Raw genomic sequence first — 24,170 nt, forward strand, 5'->3', positions numbered from 1 at the left:
TAAAAGGTAAAATTCCTGGGGCCTCTCGAGAGGCTCAATTGGAAAAAAGATGCTCACACTAGTGCGGGCTGAGCTCTGTGATCCTGGGTTACGTCACTAGCCAACTGTGACCAGTGGAGGAACTTGATGCAAATACTGTGAACCATTGTTCTCCCCCGTGTTCATAGCAGAACTGGGCGGTATGTACCTAGAAAGCACTGAGCCATAAGTTAATGAAGGCTTAAAGCTCAAACTCTCCTCTGGTTGCAACCTGGAATATATTCTCTGTTTTAGCAAGTTTTACTGCTGCCTCAAACTGCTCTCTACTAAGAGCACCATGTCAGTGACAGACTAAGACTTTAGGTCTTGTGTTGATGACCTACGGCTAATTTAAAAAAAATGCCATGCCTTTCTCTTTTGCTCTTTTATTTTCCCCCTGAAAAAGATGGTTTGTAATTAGTTCCCGTAGCTCTGGTCAACTAAACACTTTACTCAAGTTTACATTACATTTTATGAACTCAACCCCAGAATAAACCCTGGCCTTAGCCAGATTCTATTTCAACAAAAACGTTCTCAAGTAAATGACAATTTAGAAAGCATCTGAGACAGTGAGGATTGTTCAGTATTGGGCAGCACCCAACGGCACAGTGGCTCGGATTGCTGCCTTGCAGAGACTGGGCCCCGGTGCTACTATCTGCCTGGAATTTGTAAGTTCTCCCCGTGTTTGTGTGGGTTTCCTCCAGGTGCTCCAGTTTCCTCCCACAGCCGAAAGACATAACAGTAGATTAACTGGCTTCTGGGGAAAATGCTGCCCTGCTGCGAGTATCTGTGTGTGTGCCCAGCAATGGACTGACGTCCTGTCCACGGTGTATCCCGCCTTCCACCCATTGCTTGAGGGGATAGGCTCCAATCCCCCCATGACCCTGTACTAGATATAAAACAGTTAGCAGACAGATGGAAGGACATTCAATATTAGTGGTATAAACCAGTGAATCACAACAACTGTATAAGACTTATAAGTGCATCTTTCTAAAGATACAAGTAATAGGTTTATTCCATGCTGAAAAAAAGAAGAAAGAAAAGACAACGTTTCGGCCGTGGAGCCTTCTTCAGATTATACCGTTTCATGAGCTCTAAGGGGGTCCATGCTAAGATGCAGAGGGGCTGTGCATGACGGTGGCTGGTGGCTCAGCCAGCAATGGGGTACAACACAACAGGCGGAGCGGCCCCGCCCACTTGCGGTCTCCCTGGCACTCCAGCCCTACAGGACTGCCGTCGCTGAACCCCTGCGGCTCCGTGGGCAGGTGAGAGGAGTCTGCCTGCGCTTGCTCAATCTGCTGGGTGAGGTCACGGGGTTTGGAGCTGAGCTGTAAGTCATATGCAACTGGCCAGACCAAATCGGTCAGGATAGCAAAGAATTAAAGAATTGGCAATTCCAAGTTTAAAAAAAAATAAATGACAGATTTCAGGAGTTTTTTTAACTGTATAATCTGATGACGGGGAAGAGTTTATAGACACCTGTGTTCATATATTGGATATATACAATATATAAACAGTGTAGGAGAACACACGTATAGTGGTCCTGATCAGTCCCATCCCAGAAAGGAGTTTAACAGTAGTTGGCGTGATTTTGAACACAAAAGAATTAAATGATTTATTCAGAAAGTTCCAAACCTATTTTAGTGATTTTTAATACAGAAAACATTGTCGTGAAAAAGTCTGATGATGCAAAAAACATGGTAAAGCTTACATTTCCCGGCATGTGTAATGTAAGAGATATGTAGCCGATGCACGACTGAAAAGAAGGAAATACTAAAGCAAATTTTACAGTGCACATAGTGTGGCATAAAGCACATATACATTTCAAGACCCTGATGCTGGCAACGTGATGCTTTCTCAGTCTTGTTACGAATGAGTGTTCTTGTCGAAATGAAGAGTCCAACACGAACACCACGCCTCAGTACCGCTTCTCTAGACGCGAACAGGACTGCTCTCCCCGGACAGCCCGCAGAGCCGTGAGAACGGAACTTATTCAGACACCATCTAGGGCTACGCTGATATTACCTGCCCAGAGCAACAGCAGTTTATTAACCCCTTCTACTCGCTGCTGTCATCTGAAGGGGTCAGTGCGACCGATCCTTTCCCTCAGGCGGCATCCGCTAACTTTCGGGATACACGCAAAGGTGTGCGGCATTCACGGGACACGGCTTCACTTACAGCCGACACGCAAACATACACTCGGCTGCGCCGTGTAAAATGTAGGTTACGGATTCTATATGCAGTTAAGCGTGGTGACACACTGTACATTTCCCCCCAAAACACAGCCCCTGAACCCTTAACATTAGGGAAGACGCTATGCGGATCTGTGTAATGAAAGTGTATCCCTCACCGAACATCTCTTTCGGCCTGCTCCACGGAGAGAAAACGCCACATAAAACTAAGGGTACCTCCATTTTGACTCTTCGACAATAATGCCAAACTACTGAGATATTAATGAACCGCCTCAAGGAGACGGAACTTAAAACCCGAGAAGGCCCTGGTGCACCGAATTATCTCCCCTTTAATATTGAATTATAACCAGCCCTGCCTGTCATTTGTCAAGCGCCGACAGAACAAGGGTATCGCAGTAAACACAGACATCCCCACAAAACGAAACTACCCACATTGCATGGAAGTTAAAACAAAAAAAAACACAAACCTTCCGAGGTGAGCCGACAGAAAGGCCTCACCAGCTCGGAGAAATTCAGGTTGTTTTTCCGAGTCACTTTCTCCGCATCTTCGCTGCACAAGACGGCCACCATGGGCACGAACGAGTCCTGAATAAACTCCTGCACGGACTGGAGACACTGGGCCATGGCGGACACTGCGCTCTCGGTCGATACGTCCGGACAAAAATCCAAGCGGCGGACAGATTTATCTTTTGCTGTTCTTTCAAAGTTAACCACTAGCCCCAGAGTTGAAAACAACTCCCCTACTGACAGCCGAGAGCAGCCATGTTGGATTCTCCAGCTGCCTGCTGATCGATTTCATTCCCGTGGAGCACCGGGGCGGTCATGTGATCGCGCTCACCCGCAGGTCACGAGCCGCAGACAGCTGTGCACCAGGTATTTCCTGTGCGCTGGCTGCGGGGATACTTCGTGTATAGAAGGGGACGTTTTGCTGTTGCAATCCGAAAAGATATGTATTGTGATTGGTGATGTCGTACAGTGCAAGTCGCAAGTTCAAATTAAACGCCGCAATTACGATATTTTGCCTTCCTAGCGATAAATACATACCTCAATACTGTAACGTTTCAAAGCTTGAAAAATTGGAAATGTGGAGTACAAAGTCTAATGTGTATCACACTTCAAAATACTGCTTAGCTATGTGTATCTTAAATTATTTTGATTATTTCTAAATCCGACATGAGGTTAGGTTTCCATTTTTTTTCTTCTCTCGGTCAGAGAAACAAGGTTAATATAAAAACAAACCCGAGCAACGAGCGTGTTACAGACGAGAGGAGGTCATTCAGCTCATTTAGCCCTTTGGCAGTGAATTGATCCATGGATCTCCTCCAGACGTTTCTTGAAAGAAGCCAGGGAACTGACTTCAACATCATGGCTGGGTAGATTGACCCACACTCTCACCACCCTTTGTGTAAAGAGGTGTCTCCTGTTCTATATTATAAATATACTTCCAAAAAATCTCTTCATTCAAGCCGGAGTTGAACCAGTGACCTAAGGATAGTCAACAGTTGTTTTGCTACTGTCCTCCACTCTACCAGTTTGAAATTAAAGGAACTTTACTCTTTAAATACAGTTGTACAAACACAAGAGCACACCACAAATCCCACTACCACCGTAGTCAGCTTGCAAAAACAGCGTAAGAAGGGAACCAAAACTGATGAAACTGTGAGACTTCGTTTTTGTAAGTATCCAGAAGTTCTTCTGCTTCTCCTAGCACAAGCACACAGATGACACTGTGTGTTCAGAGAGTGATAATCTGACAAATGAGTTCTCACTGAAGACTGTACAGAAACAGCCAATCTGTTTGAGACAACAATTTCATGATATCAGGAGTAACCATCATTGGTCAAAGGTATTTATAATAAATTCTCCTTGTTTCAGTCTGGCCTCGAGATCACCCCTCAGTCAGACAGTTCTATACAGCACTGTTAAACAGGCATGACATACTGTAGGTTGTTTTGTTACGCTGAATAACAATTTGTCATCATCATGGGTGATCAACACAGCGTGTGCTGATAAAGGCTCGCAGGGCATCGCTGGAAACAACACACACACTCCACCTCTGTGAAGCATACTTTTCACTGGGATGCTGAGGCTGTGTTGTGGGAGTCAGTCCTTTTTTCCTCTTGCAGATCCTGGACAACCATGTGTCTGGTGTACGAGCCCTAGACGCCACACGTGTTTCCAGCTCGTCGTACAAGACATTTTGGGCATGACCGTCATATTCCCACCTCTCAAGAAAGCCCTGGCTGCATGAATCTGAATCTGTCTCCGAAGAACATCTTTTGTATTTGTGATATTTTATAAAACTTCCAGCTAAAAAAGCTGTCCCAGAGTTTTGTAGTCATTCCCTGCTTTCAAATCTGACTCCTTATTTGTAAACAACACTGATAAATAAATATTTAATTATTATGTATCTTCCCTTTAATGAGACCTGCACTAAGCAGGAAACAAGCACAGGCTTTATAAATATAAGATCAGATGGAAACATATGAGATTCAGCTTCCTGTTCTGTAATACCGAAAGTGAAAATGTTGCTTGTTGGCTCGAGTTTTATGGTACAACAGCATCAGCACATTTTAAATGCATTGTGGACTGCAGCACAAGCGAATCCTGCCTCGACCAGCTCTTCTTACAACTTGGTAATGTGCATTTTTACTAAGGCTCCTCACTTCAAAGCGATAAAATGAAAATGGGCTTTGTTACTGTGTCTGAGTTTCTGACTATTTTCATAACATCTACTGTTTGTGTTTAGCTGACGTTAAGAATTTTCTCTTCTTATTATGGAGTTTCTTTTTCTGACTGTGCAGTCCCCTTCATCGGGGAGTGACCTGGTTCAAGTAAATAAAGTACAGTATGCATGTGTTGTAGTTTTTAAAAGAACATGTTTATTTCTACCATTCATTTCATATGCAAGACATTTATTTTAATGTTCTCTGAAAAGCTCAATATTTCCCCATGGTGCATTTAATGAGTGATACTAGCTATACCTGCTTATCAAGTTTATATATGACCATGTACAGTATGTGTCTGTACAGCAGGTGAAAGATGATATTGTACAGCTTTAAACACAAGCATTGACACCACCTGTATATGTCAATGACTTGACAGAAGGATATGTATTAAGAATAATTAAAGTTGTTTGTCAAGCTCTTAGCCACTTGTAAACAATTAATTCAGCCTGACCAGTACTAAAGCTATTCTGATGAGATAAGGTATTCTGAAGGTATTTTTTGTCATCTCTATATATAAAAATTAGATGCAAGACACAAGGCTACAGTACACAGCTACAGTTTATAGATAATTGTTAAATATTCTGTTAACTGAATTTTCAAATACGTCTTTTGTGGCTTCCTGAAATGTAGGGGATTTATGTGTTTTAAAAACAGTCCTTCAGCATCACTGGAGATAGTTAGCAGTTTAACACACGTTTTTACATACCATGCTCTCAAACGCAAAGTAAATTTGGACCAGCTGTATATTCAGTTTTAAGTAGGTGCCCAACAGCTACCTTAAACATGTTTTTTGTTTTCTTGCTTGAGGGGTATCGTGGGCATCATACGAAAAAGAAACTTTCACTTTTTGTTTGCCTTTTTCCTTTAAGTGTGTGTGACGCAGGAAATGTGCAAGCATGACAGAGCTGGAAAGTCCCGTAAATGTTTATTTCTCACTAAAGGCAACGGATTTGGTTCACTTCCACTTTATATTCTATTTCACAGCATCCTGTTTAATACCCACTGAGCACTCACACAGATAAGACTTCAATGCAAATTGATATTTTAAAGCAATTTTAAAACAATTTCAAAGCTATACTTATGCAAACTATGCTGTATTGAATTTTTGCATGGAATGTTTACAATTACCTAAGAATACTACAGAAAACAATTATTATGGTAATATATATGGATGAATTAGCACTTAAATTATGCACACATTTATAAGGCTGAGTATTTGTGCCTCAGATGTCTGTGGAGTACTTTTAAAATATTATGAGACTTTGCGTTTGTATAAATTGAAAATTAAGCAGTTTACACCTGTACTTGTGTTTAAAGCTTAAATGCTATTAAGCTTATTACCCTTCTGTGAATGAAACATAAAAATAGATCGCAGAGCTTCCTTCCCACCTCACAATGGGATCCGCTCAAGAAGAAGGAGCCAGGCTGCCCGCAGAAGAACCATTCAGCGATCTGGATCTCTCGGGGGATTTTGACTGTCCAATATGCCAAGAAGTCTTCAAAACACCCATCAGGACCAAAACCTGCAAACACGTGTGAGTAAAATGGACTGATCTTTTCACTGAGCCCCTGAATTTCACATTTGATGTACGTCCTATTTTGCTTTTCTGCATTGTGCAAGAGCTGATCCCAGCTAATGATAATCGTTACTGTATGTGGAAGGTGAGCTTGTAGATTTGAACACTGCAGTATCTGCACCCCTTCACGAAACAGCTGGGAGGGGAGAGTGTGGGGGGGCAGCTCAGTGGCGTAGCTTTCAGCGATGTTTCCTCACGGCTTCGGGGTCCTGCATTCAGTCCTGGGTGCTCCGGTTCCTTTTCACCTCCAAATGACACATTGACTCAGCTGGGCAGACCCTTTGTGTCCTGCACAGACTGTGTGTGCTCTCCGTCCTGTGTTGCTGCCCACTGCTGTGACCCTCTCCCGGATGAGCAGCTCACTGACCCTGCACACAACACCTCAAGGGTGAAACTGGACGTAGCAGTGCAGATTTAAAAACCAGGCCAGGGAGATCCTGTGGGATGAGTCAGTGGGCTGGTGCAGGAGATGAGGGCGAATGGCCTGTTAGCCCTCTCCGTTCTGCCACTTCTAGAGTCGGTTCATTATCCCTTAGTCCTTGCCCCTCAGTGAAGGGATGAGCCACCTGCAGAACAAAGGACTGCCCAGTCCTGAGCTCCTTTCAGTGCATCCTGTCGGCTCCTTTCTACATCTCTCAAACTGCTCCTGCCATTCCCTTGCTAGGCAACAGGGCCCTCACTCCACCAGAGCCTCCACATAATGGCTTTGTACCCACAGCACTGGGGTGTACACACATTTAAAAATAATAACATCACTTGATTAACCCTTTATAATTTCTTGCATTAGGAATTTGTCTTTTTGCAATGAGACACACAGACAGGGAGAGAAGCTTGGGGTCAGAGTGCAGGGTCAGCTATTGTACAGCACCCCTGGAACAGTTGGGGTTAAGGGCCTTGCTCAGGGGCCCAACAGAGTAGGACTCCTCTGCCAGCTACAGGATTTGAACCAGCAACCTTCCAGCCACAGGCACAGATCCTTAGCCACAGAGCCACCTCTTCACACCATTTGTCCTGGCGCTTCCCACTTCGTTCTTGTGTGGGTTGTATTTTGCATGCAGTGCCCTTTCCCACATTGGTGTGCTTGTTTTCATTTTCATTTCATTTTTTCATTTCCTTTATACTGTCTTGAAATCCATCTGTCCATTTCTTAAGCATCCGTCTGTTCCATTACTAACCATTTCATCCAATTCGGGGTCGTAGGGCACGCACACAGACACACCGACACACACAGACACACTCACACACACACCAGGGCCAGCTTTCCCAGAAGCCAGGTGACCCACCAGCATGTATGTGGACTGCAGGAGGAAACCCATGAGAACATGGGGAGATCATGCATACTCCAGACAGCAATGCTAACCACTGCACCACCGTGCCACCCTTAACTGAGATCTTCTCTTTAATTGCCTTTTGTATTTACACTTAATATACAACTTCATAATCACGGTAAGCTGCCCTAGTTAAATAATAATATCCAGCAGGAAAAGTATTTTCAAGTATGCATTTATTTCTCAGTCAATGCCATGTTAATTTACAGTATCAGATTCTGTGTATCAATGTGTGTGACCCTGCATCAATGTGTATCAATGTGTGTGTTCCTGTATCAATGTGTATCACTGTCTGTGACCCTGCATCAATGTGTATCAATGTGTGTGTTCCTGTATCGATGTGTGTGTCCCTGTATCAATGTGTATCACTGTGGGTGACCCTGCATCAATGTGTATCAATGTGTGTGTTCCTGTATCGATGTGTATCACTGTCTGTGACCCTGCATCAATGTGTATCACTGTCTGTGACCCTGCATCAATGTGTGTGTCCCTGTATCAATGTGTATCACTGTGTGTGACCCTGCATCAATGTGTATCAATGTGTGTGACCCTGCATCAATGTGTATCAATGTGTATGTCCCTGTATCAATGTGTATCACTGTGTGTGACCCTGCATCAATGTGTATCAATGTGTGTGTCTCTGACTCAATGTGTATCAATGTCTGTGTCCCTATATAATGTGTATCGATGTGTGTGACTCTATATCAATGGGTATCAATGTCTGTGTCCCTGTATAATGTGTATTGATGTGTATGTCCCTGTATAATGTGTATAATGTGTATTGATGTGTGTGTCCCTGTCTAATGTGTCAATGTGTATGTCCCTGTCTAATGTGTATCAATGTGTGTGTCCCTGTCTAATGTGTGTCGATGTGTATGTCCCTCTATAATGTGTGTCGATGTGTGTGTCCCTGTCTAATTTGTATCAATGTCTGTGTCCCTGTATAATGTGTATTGATGTGTATGTCCCTGTCTAATGTGTATCGATGTGTGTGTCCCTGTATAATGTGTGTCGATGTGTGTGTCCCTGTCTGAAGGGCCTGAGCACAGCCGTGCCGTGACTCCTCTGCCTCCCGACCATGAGTGTGTCATGTGTGTGGGATCTCTCCCTGCAGGTTCTGTAAGCACTGCTTCGTGGCGGCGGTGAGGGCTTGCGGGCCGCACTGCCCCATGTGTCGAGGGCCCGTGTCAGAAGACGAGAAGAGAGCCACCGACGTGGCCCGCCGGATGAGGACGAGGAGGGGGCGATGCAGAGCCTGTGGAAGTTGTGTAAATACTGTGTTTATTTACTTCGTGTTGCTGAAAGGGTGCTCACTGCAATTGATTGCAGGTCAGCAGTATGCGTCCCCCCCCCCAGGAATCCAATTAAACTGTAGTTTGAGACATTGCAAAAGAGATAATAATCTTTCACAATGTTGTATTAAAAATAGAAAACAAAAAATAAAAACACCCTGACCCGTTTGCAAACAGCAAACTGAAACTTTCAGATGGGTTTAAAATTACCGGTACTTTTCTGTTCCCAAACAGCTGTTCCACAATGGATTGACCATCATGCCTATATTAAAAAAAAACAACGATGGAAAGTACATTGTGCAAAAACGTTTTAAATGAAAGTGAAACAGTTAGCACTCAGATGGCAAGTGAGGAACAGTCTTTTAGATTTTGAGTGTTTTAAAAGCGAAAGTGATTCTTCAGGTGCTGGCCTGGTAAACTGGGGACTCTCCGTCCTTGTGCCTGTAAGTTCCCCTGCCCCAGGTTCTTGAGCAATTCTGAAAGCAGGAAACCTCTCTCTCCTGATTGCTTTCAGAAATGCGTGTGCGATCATGTTGACGGCCGATTGTGCGATAAAGCTGCAATGTTCTTCCACAGAGTGTTTTCAGTCAAATGAGGAAGCATTACAAGTACTGCAGGAAGTACAGAGAAGAGTATGGGGACCCTGTTGTGCCCAGAGCCCAGGGAACAGTGTCTGGTGGAGCACAGAGCACAGCCACCAACAGGTAACTGGCACCAAGCAGCCCCCTTCCACTCATTGCTCAACAGGCTAAGAAATGCAGCGGAAATCTGCTAGTTCACCTTCTGTGGCAAAGCAGTGCAAGAAGATTTCCTCATATTGTAAGCCCATATCAAACAGTTTTGTGCTACTCTGGAAATAAGAGTACCGCAGACAGGAATTGTAAATCCCTGTGCTTGGCTCAGAGAAGCGATGCACCTTCCAAAATCTTTCTTGACTCTAAAAAAGAATGAACATGTACATCGGCTGAAAGATTTAGCTTAGTTTTAGCTCTGAAGTTACATCCGTTCTGTATTTGGCTGTTCATATGTCCATGTTGACACATTGGGACAACTCTATTTCAACTACTATTACTGTCCAGTCCACAGCACACTTGTTGGTCAGTCATTAAGGACTACAGAGATCCCAAATCTAGGACAATGTCGGAAAAGTGAACATTTAAAAAAAAACACTTCTGTCATCTTGTTTTATACTGTATACGTTTTCTAAATGTATCTTTGCCGGAGCTTGCGAGCATGGGAATGTTTCAGCTTGTGGAAACAGTGACCCCTGCTGTTCAGAAAGGTCTATGGCAGGTGTTCCTGTGTTGACACGCAGTATTGCAAGATCGCTTACAGGGAATTTCCGCTCCGACAAAAGACTAACTGCCCTGGCTCGTCATTTCAGTCATGAAAGTAAAATAGTCTTTACAAAAGTAAAAAAGTCTGACATCTGTTAGTGACTTTTACACAACAAAGCAATAAAATGAGCCATACCGTATACAAACTCATTATAGTATTTTGTTGAATTTTAAATATATTGAAAAACGTGTTGTACGAAAATTGTTTTGCTGAATACCACTTTTATTGACGTTTAGGAACCTGGCTGCGGTGCACGACCGTCGACCCGTTCTTGGGCCTGAAAGGTGGGAACGTTGAAGAGAAATCAATAACGAGGCACAGATTCCTGAATAAGACGCTAGCTAGATTTTTGATTCTGCTACAAGAACTGCTAGACCATAACCTTTAAATGTTATTCTTTATTCAGACCCTTTTGAAAAATAACGCCAGGCTTGAAATGAAAAAAAATCCCCAAAGTATCTTTTGGTCTCATATCTTTCATAATGATGGGTGCATACAGGTGTTTGTATATATTTTACGACCTTAATCTTGAAAATTATGTACTTGTAGTTTTCATATGAAATCCCCCAAAACGCATTTATTTGGAAGAGTGTAGGGACCACAGTGCTAACCTGGCAATCTTGTGTATTCTTGTGTCGTAGCATGAGCATGACGTACTCCTGCCCTTACTGTCAGCAGCCGGGCTTGTCTGACATGAGCCTGGTGCAGCACTGCAGAGGCAATCACGTGGGAAACCCCGCTCCGGTGGTGAGTGGCGGAGCGGTGACGTCATCGCCCCCGGCGCCTGCGCCTTGCGGTTTCACGCAGAGATGATTGAGCGCTCGTCTTGTTCTTGCAGGTCTGTCCTATCTGCGCAGCCACCTCCTGGGGAAATCCAAATTACTACAGCACGAATTTCATTGGCCACTTAAATCAGAGGCACAGGTTCAGCTATGACAGTTACACGGTAAGGCCTCATTTTACAAAAAATTAAAATCGACTCCAAATATGTTTTAAAGCTTAACCGGGGAAGTCAAAGTACCGTATAAGAAATAAACGCAGTTCAGAAACTTCTGTCTGTGTGCAGCCTTTCTGAATTACAAATATCCTCTTCCATTAGCTAAGAAAAAGAATTACCAAAAGTCATTTTTGTACAGCATACGGATAATTTGCACTGCTTTGACGAATAAAAAAGAGAAAGTGACTTCTTTCCTCAAAAAAAAAGCAACATTCTATATTGCCCATTGAATGCTAGTAGAGGGAAAACAGAGAACTGTTAAAAAATATTAGACCTTTACTTGTTCTCTGAGTTCCTGGGTGAAAAGTATAATTTCCCTTCTTTTATATCGATCCAGAAATCACATGCAAACCACATCACTCTTTCTGTACTGCTAATGCTCATATTATCGTTTTTTCAGAACACACGTGTGGATGAAGATGCACTGTTTCGGCTGGCTGTGGAACAGTCTGTACGTCTTAGTCTTCAGAACAATCAGCTCTAGTTTGGAAGCCTTTGCTGCCCCCAGCATTCTGAGTGAAGCTTGAACTCTGCCTCTTGCACCTCTTGATACAAAATGACTGCATTGCACACAGCGCTTGATTTCTGAAAATCTAGCTTTAACAAGAGAAGTGCAAAGTTTTTAACGAACCCATATAAGCCCCATGAGTTTACATACAATATCTGTGGATCGGGATGCCCACAAATATCACTTTTTAATTATAAGATTTCTGTAGTTCTATTTATATATAGGAACAAGTCATAGGTTTATTCCATGTTGAAAAGAGAAGAAAGAAAACGCAACGTTTCGACTGTGGAGCCTTCTTCAGGTGTGAGAAGGCTCCACAGCCGAAACGTTGTGTTTTCTTTCTTCTCTTTTCAACATGGAATAAACCTATGACTTGTTCCTTTGCAGCCTACGCATGCTGACGCAGATACCCACCCGAACTATTTATATATAGTTTATTTATAATGATGAATACTTTTGAAAACTCTAGTTCTGATGAACTAGAAGTGCGTCACTTCCGCTGGGGAATAAACACAGTTTTAAAATGCTTCCAAGAAATCCATCATGGGATAAAAACCTGTAAAAAACTGTTGTCATGAAAGTGATGTACATGTCTACCACGGGGATTATTTCAGCATAGGCAAAGTGCCAGAGGACATTTTACATGAAGATTCTTTCAGTCGTGTACTAGTAAAAACTGAATGCGATTTTACAATTAAAAATTATTATTTTGAAACTGGAGGGCATCCTTATTAGTAGGAAACAAAATCTTATATAAGCTCATGGATTTATAACACCTCTAGATTACTAGGCTATTATTCAGAAAAGTACCATGACATTTAAGTACACCTACAAATAATCACTTTACTTTTCCTGGTTTGAGGCAGGTGGGAAAAGTATTATCCAGCATTAGCTCTTCTGTCTGCGTGCAAGTGCTTATGTTCGGCATTATATAGCTGATCACTCAGGAATTGTGCACATAGACTTTTTAGTGCCGTATTTTTGAAAGACATCACATGTGAATTAAAAAGGGACAAAATAAAGTTAAACAAATCCAGTATGCAAGTTTCTTTATTTCGTGTTTGTTGTTAAAAAAATAGCATTTTAAATTATATCTTAAAATATTGTATCTGTACAGTAATACATTCATGACAGTACTATGTTATTAGTTTTATAACTTTTGAACACAATTATGACTAATAGTAGCATAAGGCAGAATATTTACAGACATTCAGTTGTTGCTGTATATTTATTCTTTGAATCAGTGAATAATAATGGCCTGATATACAGTATGAGTTCTTACTGTATCATATGACATGCCATATTCTACAAGCACCTTTATAATAAAGACACTTTACTGTTTATAGGCTCACCAGTTGAAGCACTGAGTATTGAAATCAAAATGTGCCTAAAGCCTTCGGTAAACCACTACTAGAATACAGCAAGCGTGGCTCTCTCATACGTACACTTGAGCAGTAATGCTGCAACGCAGTTTTTCCAGCTCCATAACTCCTGTCAAGTGCCAGGTAGGTGAAATTACTTTCAAGCACAGTTCCCGAAGACCTTGTCTGTTCTGCTCCAATCTGACTAGTAAATCAAACAATTAACCTACTGTACACTGGACACATAGAGCGTTGCCTGGACACATTGTACTGTACTGTAATTGTACAGTATTTATCATTCAGAAATGGGAGAGAGGATATTGCCTTATATTGATTTATGAGATCCCTTTTGCATTGTGCTTGGTATTAAGATACACCATAATTTTATGACTGACCCTTTGTTGTTGGTATCATTTATTAATAAGATTCACAAAAAACAGAAAAAAACAGAAATTAGAACAGACAGATAGCCCAAAGACATAATGAAAAACGATTTCCAGTGGCTTGCAAAAGTGGACAACCCCTTGGAAGGCTTCCTCATTTTATTGCTGTCAGAGTTTGCAATCATTATACTTTATATTTAGAATATCTTGCAAATACCTTTCATTATTTTTGCAGAGTGTAAATACAACATTAGAAATAATAATTTGGTGCCCTCTAAACACCATCTCAGTGTCACTGTTAAATCAGTCTTTTCTGGGGGTGAAAGTAGCAACTCCTAAGTGAAGTATAAGATGAGAGATAAGATCACTTTATTAACCATATACAATTTCTTGCATTAGGAATTTGTCTTTTCACATACCCCAACTTGCTCTCCATGAGACACACAGACAGGGAGAGAAGCTTGGGGTCAGAGCGCAGGGTCAGCCATTTATACGGCACCCCTGGAGCAGCTGGGGTTAATGGCCTTGCTCAGGGGCCAAACGCAGCAGGATTCCTCTGTCGGCCGTGGGATACAAACCGGCAACCTTCCAGCCACAGGCACAGATCCTTAGCTGCAGAGCCACCGCCCCAGTAAGAAGGACATCCAGCTCAGGTTCCACCGAGATTTTATTTGGATTACACCATGGAACCGATAGCGAGTATCTTGGCTTGTTCACATGTTTTCATCTAAAACTAATCATATTTTATGTGGCTGTTTGTCACATAAACCACTTCAAACAGAGTGAGTTTTTTAAACATCTGTGTATACATGTTTTTGCTCTCAACATTTTCTTTGCGATATTTTCTTTCTGTTTCACACTGTCCTCTATTACATCTTGATACAAGTGCAGCCTCGCAGGAGGGGATTTAGTACTACGAAGCAGTAGCGTGACTCAGATATTTCTGAGGTTATTTGGGAGCTGTTTGTTGAATTACTGTAAAAAGAGGCAGAGATTGAAAGTATCTGTACGTGGCGATAAAAACATCAGGAAGCTGGCAAGAAAACAGGGAAATTACAAACGTTCTGTGTGGTATTGTGGGTAAAGCTGTGTTGCATAGTTTGGTAAGATGTGTTAAAGCAAAAGTAAAACAACTTGTGAACTCAGAGGAGTATTTCTCAGTGCTTCGGCAGATCATGGAGTCTGGAACTGCAGGTGGTGACACGCCGGTCGATTTTGAGTGCCCAATCTGTAAAGATGTCTTTCTGGATCCTATTTATTTACCCTGCAGACATACGTAAGTAGAGAACAGTACTGTCTGAACTCAGAAAGCAACTGTGATGGAATACATTGAGCACAGGATTGGTCTTTTGATCTGTCTCTGTTAAGCGATAATTTTTCAGTTCTGTGGGTCAGACGGAATGCTGGTATTGTGCTATCTAGATTCTAGAATCTTTTCATTATGATTTAAATTGTTTTTGCACTTCAAAGTGTAAGTCAAACGTTCAGCCTTCTAAGAGTGTAAAGAACAGATAAGCAAGCTGTGAGTCGGAGCAAGCAAAGGGCGCAAGGCAGTATACACCCTGGATAAGATACCGGTCTATCACAAGGCAACCACAGACAAACACACACACGCACACACAATTTTCCCAGGAGCCAATTAACCCACCCGGATGTTTCTGGGAGACTGTGGGAGGAAACTGGAGCACCTAGAGGAAACTCACGTGAACAGAGAGACAACATAAAACCTCTATGCAGACAGCACCCCAGGAATTGAACCCAGGGCCCCAGAGCCCAGCTAGCCACTGCACCACTGTGCCAGCCAAATGCACTAGTATTTATATGTATATTAGTATACAAAGTATATAATTTGGAAAAATAAGCATTTAGATTCAGTGCACTATCAGAGAGGCTTTATGTTTTGCTGTAATGCTGATTCAACCAATTCTTCTAGGAGAGTAGATTTTACTGCAATAGAATCTAATGCCTCTCAGTTTCCAGTATCACAGTACTATTTTGAGTGGTAATATGTGACTTGTGTGCTGTGAACTCTGGTTATTATTTGAGGCAAAAAAAAAGCTCAGGAACTGAGTTTTGTTGTGAAACTGTCATATAGACCTTTAACTAAGTCAGTCTTTAAACAGGTTCTACAATAATAAAATTATAGAAGGCTGAAAATATCTGTCTATTCGTTTCTGATAAGTAAGTGTTTATTTACTGACACAAAGAGTGTATGAAAAGAGTCATTCTCTTCTCGGGTGTACAGACCAGGTCATGTGATCGGGGAATTCTTTAATGATGGCAAAAATTCTGGCTGACTTGACTGTGCTATTTCCTTAAAATGTATAGCTTTGGTAAAAAAAAAAACTTCTATAGAATTTCAACCTACTGTCCTTGACATTGGATAGAGCCGATGGTAAAGATGTATTCTTTTTTTATCACTCCATTTTAAGTCTTTAGAACAGAACAGGTCAAAAATGAATCGGTACTGAAGCTTCCACACCTAGATTCTATTATACCAGAATACAAATTTTTCTGCTGTACTGTAATTGATGGTGTACCCAGCGTTGCACTTTACACAGTACTTTACAAAAGTAACTCTCTTATCTCCTGCAACACTGTCTCTGTCGGTAATGTTTATCTTCCTTGTTTTATTGTTGTACTGGACTGTGCCATAAAACAACCCCACCCCACCATCCTGAGGATAATGTCTTTGCAGTGTTCTTATTGGATTTATTTGATACCTCTACAGTAGTCTGCTGTATTATAGAAAGCCTGCTGATAAATACATATGATAAATTCACTTTAGGACTTCTTTGGCACAGGATGCATTAGGGGTGTTAGAGAGCAAGTATACGGGACATGAGATCTGAAACTGGTTTTAAAGGAATCACAGCTCAGTACACGTCTGACAGGTCTGACCGTAGTTTGGCATGGATATGGGAAAAAACAATGTAACAAAGGCTGTGACAGAAAAGTCAACATTGGTTATTTCTGTGCCAAATCAATGGTGATTAATGTTCTATATTATATTTCTAAAGAATTATTCATATCTGTGTTGTTTTTGAAAAAACTTTAGTTTTTTTGACAATCATTACTGCTGCTCTAGTTGCTTGTGGTAGTGTCAGGGGAGCCGGGTCTAACTCCCGTGAAATACGTTGTAACAGACCCTGGGCGTGACGGTATGATCCGGAATTGTCTGGAGAAGCGCATCAGGGAAGGCACAGTGAGGTGAGGTCGAGTCGACAGATAGGGGGCGCTGACGGTGGTGATCCGGTGCACAGGAAAAGGCTGAGGCGAACAAATCCAATAAGTCCAATGTCCATTGCCGGGAGGTCCATCCGAGACGAACACAGGAACAAGGAAGTAGGAACACGGAAGGGTAAAGCCAGAACGGGGCAAGGCGCTCCGAGCCCCGGACTCAGAGGTCAGGACGTCTAGGGAAAAGGCCTGTGCCCTCAGCCTGCTCCTGAGCCCGGTGGATAGGCGGACCTTCAGACATCCGTCTTCCAAAGCTGAGCCCAGAACAACGGAGACACCGGGCTTAAATAAGGGAAAGGGAATGAGACCCAAGTGAAACTACTAAACTAAGAACAACGCAGGAAAAGGCAGGAGTGCTCTGTAGAGGAGGGATGACGACCGTGACAGGTAGCATGACAGTCATATTGACCACAATCGTTGTAGAAGGGTCCTTCTGCAGAAACACCTACATCTCTGTTCCGTTTTCTCTTCCAGCTTCTGCCGGTCTTGTGTGTCTGAGGCTCTCCGGACCAGGAGCCACTGCCCCGTCTGTAGGGGTCCCAGCGATGGGCCGGTCACACCGGCGAGAGATGTCATGCAGAGGATGGAGAACACCTCCGGCACTTGCGCAGAATGTCGCTCTGTGGTAGGCAATACTCACCGCGAGAGAGAGGAGAGAGAGAGTTTGTTTGCCATATATGTCCATATACATTAGGATTTGTATTGGCGCTGTTCTCTCGGGATGTGAACAGGGCAACAGGTAAAGCACTTTCACACAATGTGCAAGTACATTACAAAACAGTAAATAATAAATAATGACAGTACAACAAAGCACAACAACATACAACAGGTTGTACAAAACAATAGTCATGCGGGACAATAAACACGTGAATTTATGTAAAACTGAGTTCCAGTGCAACATTGATGCCACATTTGAGAAAAAAGCCTTAATTACTGTATTTTCTTAATTATGACATGAAATACAAATTATTAGGGGAAGAAAATCAGTCTATTATCCTGATATAATTTTTTGATTAGATCCCATTCTTGCAGAATTCCTGAATTATTTCTACATATGCAGTATATCTAAGAATGTATTTGCCGTTAAAAATAGCTTTCCGGTAACATAATCTCTAAATACCCTTGATAAAACTTTTCTCTGAACACTAATTCACTTAAGAGCAACAAAGGGAAAATATGGTATGCTTTTTTTGTGAAAACATCATGCATGATCTTTAATGATATGTATGAGCATCACAACTGTTTAACTGTTTAGTTTGAATAAAAACTCATTTCATATACATGAAAAGCACAGCTGTACTTTACTTTAAAACTCCAGTGTCCAGCGAAAGTGGCTAAATTTTGATAATCAATGCACATGACATAGGACCTATGGTATATTAAATGAAGAGTTATTATGATGAAATACAGTATACTTTATAATTGAGTTGTCTTTTTAATATTATCTAGAATTTATTCCAATTATCTTTTTTTTTTTAAATGTAAAAGCTAATTATTCTTTAATTTAACCAACAAGATATTATAACTAGTACTCAGGGTATCATTTGTTTAAAAGTGATAATATTGTGGTAACTATAGCAGTAGTGGCAAATACACTGGGGCAGATAGCACCCCAGGATTCAAAACAAGGGCCTTGGTGCTGCAAAGCAGTACTGCCAACCACTGCCTCTGTAAAAGGCTGTGATCTCTGATGCCTTGACATGGGTTTTGAGCCCATATGGGCATCCCAGTCATGTTCAGCCCATTGAGCTAGGCATACCTTGAGAACTGAAATAAAAAGTGAGGCTGAAATCTCCATCTGAAAGGCTTTTATTTGAACAAATGAAAATCTGATGATTCCAATGTGCCACACTAAGGCAACTGAGATGGATGAAGAGTGCTGATGCCCCCTTATAGAATAAGACAGACAGCCTGTAACGCTGCCCTCTGTTTCCTAGGTGTTCTTCAGCCAAATGAGACATCACGCTCAAAGGCACTGCTCCATCCTCCGCGTTACCCGTCCCTCTCCTGCAGGCCCGGCGGTGACTGTTGAAGGGTGGGTGTCTCTTACTGCCCTGTCACTTTCTCAGTGTCACGAAGCGTTCTCTCAGGACCCTATCCAGACAACACAATCTGGGGAGGAGTGAAGAAAACACAGGGAAAAAGGCATGCAAGGGGGCTGGAAGGAAAACAGGGGGCGTGTCCAGGGTGCACTGGTGTTTGGGGGAGGTGTGGCCGAGGTAAACAGTCCAAGGGAGTCCGAGGCAAATCCATGAGTGTAGCAAATGTCCAAGACCGGGTGATCCATCCTGACAGACAAACAGAGTTAAAAACCGGAGCGGGATCCGGTGGAGGGTCGGGGGAATAAAAAGGGGGTAACGGGACCAGACGCTACCTAATCCCGGACCCAGATGGTCAGGACGTTGTTGTGAAGCCTGTGCCGTCAAGTCGCTCCTGGAGAAATGTTTCTGAAGCCATCCTCTCTGCCACTCCCACCTCTTCCCATGTACCCTTTTCGCTCCTTCAAAAGATACTTCATCCTTTGAGAACTTAGAGAGAAATCTCTGCTGACACTGTGCTGGGCCGTCGACACTGCAACACTGCGTCTGTCATTCAATGGAAGTTTTTCGTCTGAACGAAAGCACTTCTTGTTGCAGTGTCCGAGTGATGACCTTTCAGTGCCCATACTGTGAGGAAGCTGGTCTTGATGAGCTGGATTTGCTGGACCACTGTAATGAAACCCATCCTCACGACACCAGGCGTGTGGTAAATAAAACACCATCAAATTACAAGATGTTAAACTGAATATATTTAGTGACCTAAATCCAAATGAACCCTGAAGTAATGCTCTAATTTATTCTAATCTATTATTCCAATTTTCCTTGCAAGGTTTGTCCCATATGTTCAGCTCTGCCTCATGGGGATCCTACTTATCAGAGTCGAAACTTCATTGGACACTTAAACCTGAGACACGGCTTCTACATGGAGGACTTTATGGTGAGTTATTAGGAACAGAAGCAATGACATTGAATTATTTGAATTGAAATTTAATTGTGCACTGAGGTTTACTTAATATAATGTGCAAAGAAATATCTTACAAGTTTATGGTGGTGAAAAATTGATCACATACAGTATTTATGACAAAGTAGAATACATTGAATTGAACTGAATCCAATTGAATTGAATCAAATTGAATTTACCTTCATTGTCCTTAATGGAATTAATATTATATGACATACTTGACAATGATTCAATACAGCGACAGTACATGATACAAAACAACATTTAACAGCAGTGCTCAGTCAGAACCCGTAAGTATCATAAGGTTAAAAGATGAAAAACAGACAATTATCTAGTAAAGTGTCTAAAACAACAAGAATAATAAGATCCCTGCCTGCAAACATTGCATTTCATTAGATTGCATTGATTTTTAGGTGAAATTAAATTTGAACTTACAGAAGGAGAAGGGTTTGGCTGTGACACAAACTCTTGGAATTGATGTGATCCTTTCAGAAATATCTTATTTAGTCAGGATTTATTTAGGCACTCCAATTCCAATAATTAATAATAATCAATAGTATTTGAACTAACACTTTCAAAAACAAGCAAACCACTTTTGGTGTGCTTACCCTGTGTATTAATTAATCTAATGGTCAAAACCAATACCTTCTTTTGACACTATTTCAAACACTTTTTTTTACAGGACACGAGACATGATGACACCATTAACGAACAAGCTGCAATCTTAGCATCTTATAACGCACTGGTGCAATAAGCCTGGCATGTTTCCTACCTAAATGTAGTCAGATTTTGTAGAATTGTTCCTCATCAGATACCTTGAGGAAACGTAATTTCTGTGCTTCCTGTACTAATTACTATAATCACAAAATCAATGTACTGTAAATGGGTTCTGTCAGTCATATAGTTTTGGATTAAATCAAAACTGCTATCCATTTGTCAATCCCAAAGATACTGTACATGGCAGACTGTCATAGTTTAAAATGAAGACACAAACAAGTTGACATTAAGACCAGGGACTGGCGAGGGGATTGGAAGTTTGATTTATTCAGGCCTCACTCTAGCATTAAGGATTTCAGTCTCTCTCATTTTCTCAGGTAAGAAGAACGTCAAAGTAAAACATGCTATTTCAGATCAAAAAGTAGGAACCATCATGCATTCTGTAAATCAAGTTGCTTTTGTTAAATGTTGTGACAAACTATAAACCTTAAATTTCACAATAGTGTAACACTACAGGGTTCACATGGGCACCCTCACTGCTGCCACATCAGATTAGTCCCCCACCATCAGGGACTCAAACCCAGGCATCACTCAACAGGGACCCAGCCTCTTGAGACAAAGGGAAATCTCCCTTCAGCCCAGCGGCTGCGGTCCCTGCTATCCACAGGGAAGGGCGGTGACGTCACAGCGCTGGTAAGCCAGCTCTCACAAGCAATGGAGGCCGTAAGCGTTACAATAGCTTATTTCTAAATGAGGCTTTGCTGTTGTCTACGAGACATGGCATAGTGTGTGCTGTTAGGTTTTCTGTGATTCTTTGTAAGTTGTGTTATGATTTCTTTCCATATGTAACATATTAAAATCATATGGGAGATCTATAAATATGTTCTTGTGACGAATCTGCCATGAAAGGTAGAGTAGCAGGTGGAAGCTGCTCATAAAACCATCCCTTCATAATATAAAAGTGTCTTTGACTGCACAGGTTCTATTAACTAACATAAATTTTAATCATTTCATGTCTTAGTTTTCATGTGTGCTGATCATAATACGTTATTGATCAGGCAAATTTTGTTTCCCAATGTAACTACTTCATAATACATTTAAACACCATAGTTGGCTTTAAAAAAGAAGTATTGTCAAATTCTAGCTGTAACATACAGTAATATGGAGCCCAACTATCCAGGTACATCAGAAACCTATCTAAACACAAAGGGTTTATTTTCAGTTATGAGCACTTGGAAGGAATCAGAAACTTTGATATGAATTTTAATGGAAATTTAGTGTCACTTTTACAAGTTTTTGTTTTTCATGAATTTTGGAACCAACATTTCTCATCTGGTGAGGGATGAGTGTACTATATTCCAATTGTCCAAGTGTGGTCTTAATGGTGTCCCACGATGTCAACATCATACAGCAAGTCTTTGTGTGAATTCTGTAGGATTAAGGTGAAATATGTATATTTCTCACAAAACCTTAAGGGAGAAAACAAGCTAAAGCAAAATTCACACTGCAATAGAGAGTAAGAAATTCAACTACACCGCCTCTTTAAAACGTTTTTGGAGAAAATCATACATACAAGAGTTTCACTTCTCTCCATCTGCTTTCCACCCTGAGCAGGCCGCTGAGGCCAGATGTTACTAGTGATACACATTAACAGGGCAGGAATGTGAATCTTTGCAACAGTTACTGGCTTTTTTGTTGAAGGAGAGTATCTCAAGCGCTCACAAGCGCCCTCTAGTTGTAAAGAACCTTTTTTCTCTAGACTCGGCGGCCAAACACTTTTAGACAACATTTGTTTTAGAAAAATCAAATTCAGAATTTCAAAACAAATGCTTAAGCTTTATCATAGGTTTGCTTAGATTTACCAAACACTGTGTACTAATTTTAATGTTTCATTTTTTAATAAGTTAGTTAACATACCTCTGATTATGTCAGGTTACGCCAATGAAATGGATGTAAAATGAATACAGTAATGGTACGTCATGAATATATTTAAAAAAAAAATTTAAAGGATCTGTGCTTAATAATAACCACAGTTCTATTTAAGGTGAGACAAAGGAAAAAATAAAACTCCATCAGTCTCCTAGACTTTGGCTTTGTTCTCATAAACTGCCTTCTGGAATTTATGATGGGCTGATAAAAAAGCCCCAGGTGTACTTGGCAATGATCTGTAGATGGCAGACAGTTACAACACAGCCAGTACAGCATGGAATAAACCTCTACTTGTTCCAGATGGCCCATGTGAACTTATAAACGCTGCATGTCTCCTGTTGTACACAGAGTACTAATGCCTTGTGCTCTAATTTGTCACAATCGCAACCCCTCCTCTTAAGGGCGCTCCAGCCCTTCCTTGTTAGTTTCATCTCCCGCACCTGCTCCCTGTTCCAGCCCCTTTTCAGTTCCCCCTTAAAAGCCAGACGCTAACGCTAATCCGGGCTCTGCATTGGTTCCCACATCATGCGAGCCCGGGACCTGGATGCGCCTGGCTTCGTTATGGTTTTAGTTTCTGTTTCTTGTTCCCGTTCCCGTGCCCCCTGCCGGTCCCGACCCGGTTCTGGATTTTAATCGTCTGTCTCAGATGGATCACCTGGCCTTGGACTTTTACCCTGTTTTAGGATTTCCTGTTTGTCTCATCCCTGGATCATTTGCCTCGGCCACACCTCCCCTGACTTTTATGAGGCTTTATCATGTGTCAGAAATCACTGCACAGTCTCCTACATCCTCTCGACATTATCAATGGATTACTCTGCTAGAATTCAATCTCCTAAATGATTCTAAGGCTTCTTCACTTCACTGCTGTGAAGATACCAAATATTAATTGCTAAGAAGTCTTAAAATCTTTCAATTTGTTCTTATGTATCCATGTTCCTTGGAAGCCATGGGGTCTTAAAAGGTAAACGTACATTATATCAGCTTGTTCTACTGTATGGTGAAGATTCTGATTTTATTTTTGGAGACTCCTGTCTGGATGTCCTGCTGAGATCCCTGACATCCCGTACAAGGGAACAAGTAAAGGTTTATTCCCTGCTGAAAAGAGAAGAAAGGAAACACAACGTTTCGGCGCCTTCTTCGGGCGTGAGAAAGACAGGGAAGTCAGCAGAGATTATATAGCACAGGAGAACAAAAGCAGGAGTGAAGAGGAGGCAGGAGCAGGAGGGAGGCAGAGTGGGCACTCAGGCGGTGTGAGGTCTAGAGAGGTGAAGAGAGGTGTGAAGTCGAAAACCCACAAATGAATAGAGAGGATTAGAAGGAAACGAGTCTGTCATTGAGAGAAGGGGGGGGGGGTGTGAACCTAGTTTCAGGTCCTGAAAATCCTTGTTTCCTTCTAACTCTGCTGTCTTCCCTGTCTTTCTCACACATGAACAAGGCTCCACAGTTGAAACATTGTGTTTCCTTTATTCTCTTTTCAGCCTGGAATAAACCTTTAACTTGTTCCTTTGCAGCCTGCGCATGCTGACGCAGCCACCTACTTGAACCTCTTCATCCTGTATAA

General features: G+C 41.8%; 3 protein-coding genes across 6 annotated transcripts in view; 2 read left to right on the plus strand and 1 right to left on the minus strand.

Moving 5' to 3' along the window:
• Positions 1 to 2,971, minus strand: part of trappc8 (trafficking protein particle complex subunit 8) — a 67,553-nt gene extending 64,582 nt beyond the window's left edge. For all 4 annotated transcript variants that reach the window (XM_088919751.1, XM_088919750.1, XM_088919749.1 and 1 more), the window contains exon 1: positions 2,678 to 2,971. In XM_088919751.1, coding sequence (XP_088775877.1) covers positions 2,678 to 2,834 — 157 coding nt within the window. In that variant the 5' untranslated portion in view covers positions 2,835 to 2,971. The remainder of the gene's footprint in view (positions 1 to 2,677) is intronic.
• Positions 2,972 to 4,726: 1,755 nt separating this feature from the next.
• Positions 4,727 to 12,246, plus strand: LOC148832336 (E3 ubiquitin-protein ligase RNF138-like). Its single transcript, XM_088918111.1, has 8 exons — positions 4,727 to 4,846; positions 6,308 to 6,474; positions 8,959 to 9,112; positions 9,713 to 9,840; positions 10,711 to 10,758; positions 11,116 to 11,221; positions 11,313 to 11,420; positions 11,872 to 12,246. Exons 1-8 carry the CDS (start codon positions 4,736 to 4,738, stop codon positions 11,953 to 11,955), a joined length of 906 nt encoding a protein of 301 aa, XP_088774237.1. The 5' UTR covers positions 4,727 to 4,735; the 3' UTR covers positions 11,956 to 12,246.
• Positions 12,247 to 14,853: 2,607 nt separating this feature from the next.
• Positions 14,854 to 21,556, plus strand: rnf125 (ring finger protein 125, E3 ubiquitin protein ligase). Its single transcript, XM_088919057.1, has 6 exons — positions 14,854 to 14,999; positions 17,438 to 17,588; positions 18,901 to 18,998; positions 19,600 to 19,708; positions 19,832 to 19,939; positions 20,646 to 21,556. The coding sequence occupies exons 1-6, from the start codon at positions 14,899 to 14,901 to the stop codon at positions 20,715 to 20,717; spliced, it is 639 nt and encodes a 212-aa protein (XP_088775183.1). The 5' UTR covers positions 14,854 to 14,898; the 3' UTR covers positions 20,718 to 21,556.
• The last annotated feature ends 2,614 nt before the right edge of the window (positions 21,557 to 24,170 follow it).

The sequence above is a fragment of the Atractosteus spatula genome, chromosome 6, assembly GCF_055471065.1.
Source record: "Atractosteus spatula isolate fAtrSpa1 chromosome 6, fAtrSpa1.hap1, whole genome shotgun sequence".
Taxonomy (NCBI): Eukaryota; Metazoa; Chordata; class Actinopteri; order Semionotiformes; family Lepisosteidae; genus Atractosteus; species Atractosteus spatula.

Bases quoted from the DNA above. Each gene is read 5' to 3' on its own strand.
- LOC148832336 (XM_088918111.1), top strand. From the start codon at position 4,736: ATGTTGCTTGTTGGCTCGAGTTTTATGGTACAACAGCATCAGCACATT. The intron at 9,113-9,712 runs GTAAATACTGTG...GTTCTTCCACAG, and splicing joins GCAGAGCCTGTGGAAGTTGT to AGTGTTTTCAGTCAAATGAG. The intron at 11,222-11,312 runs GTGAGTGGCGGA...TTGTTCTTGCAG, and splicing joins TGGGAAACCCCGCTCCGGTG to GTCTGTCCTATCTGCGCAGC.
- rnf125 (XM_088919057.1), top strand. From the start codon at position 14,899: ATGGAGTCTGGAACTGCAGGTGGTGACACGCCGGTCGATTTTGAGTGC. The intron at 18,999-19,599 runs GTGGGTGTCTCT...TTCTTGTTGCAG, and splicing joins CCGGCGGTGACTGTTGAAGG to TGTCCGAGTGATGACCTTTC. The intron at 19,709-19,831 runs GTAAATAAAACA...TTTCCTTGCAAG, and splicing joins CTCACGACACCAGGCGTGTG to GTTTGTCCCATATGTTCAGC.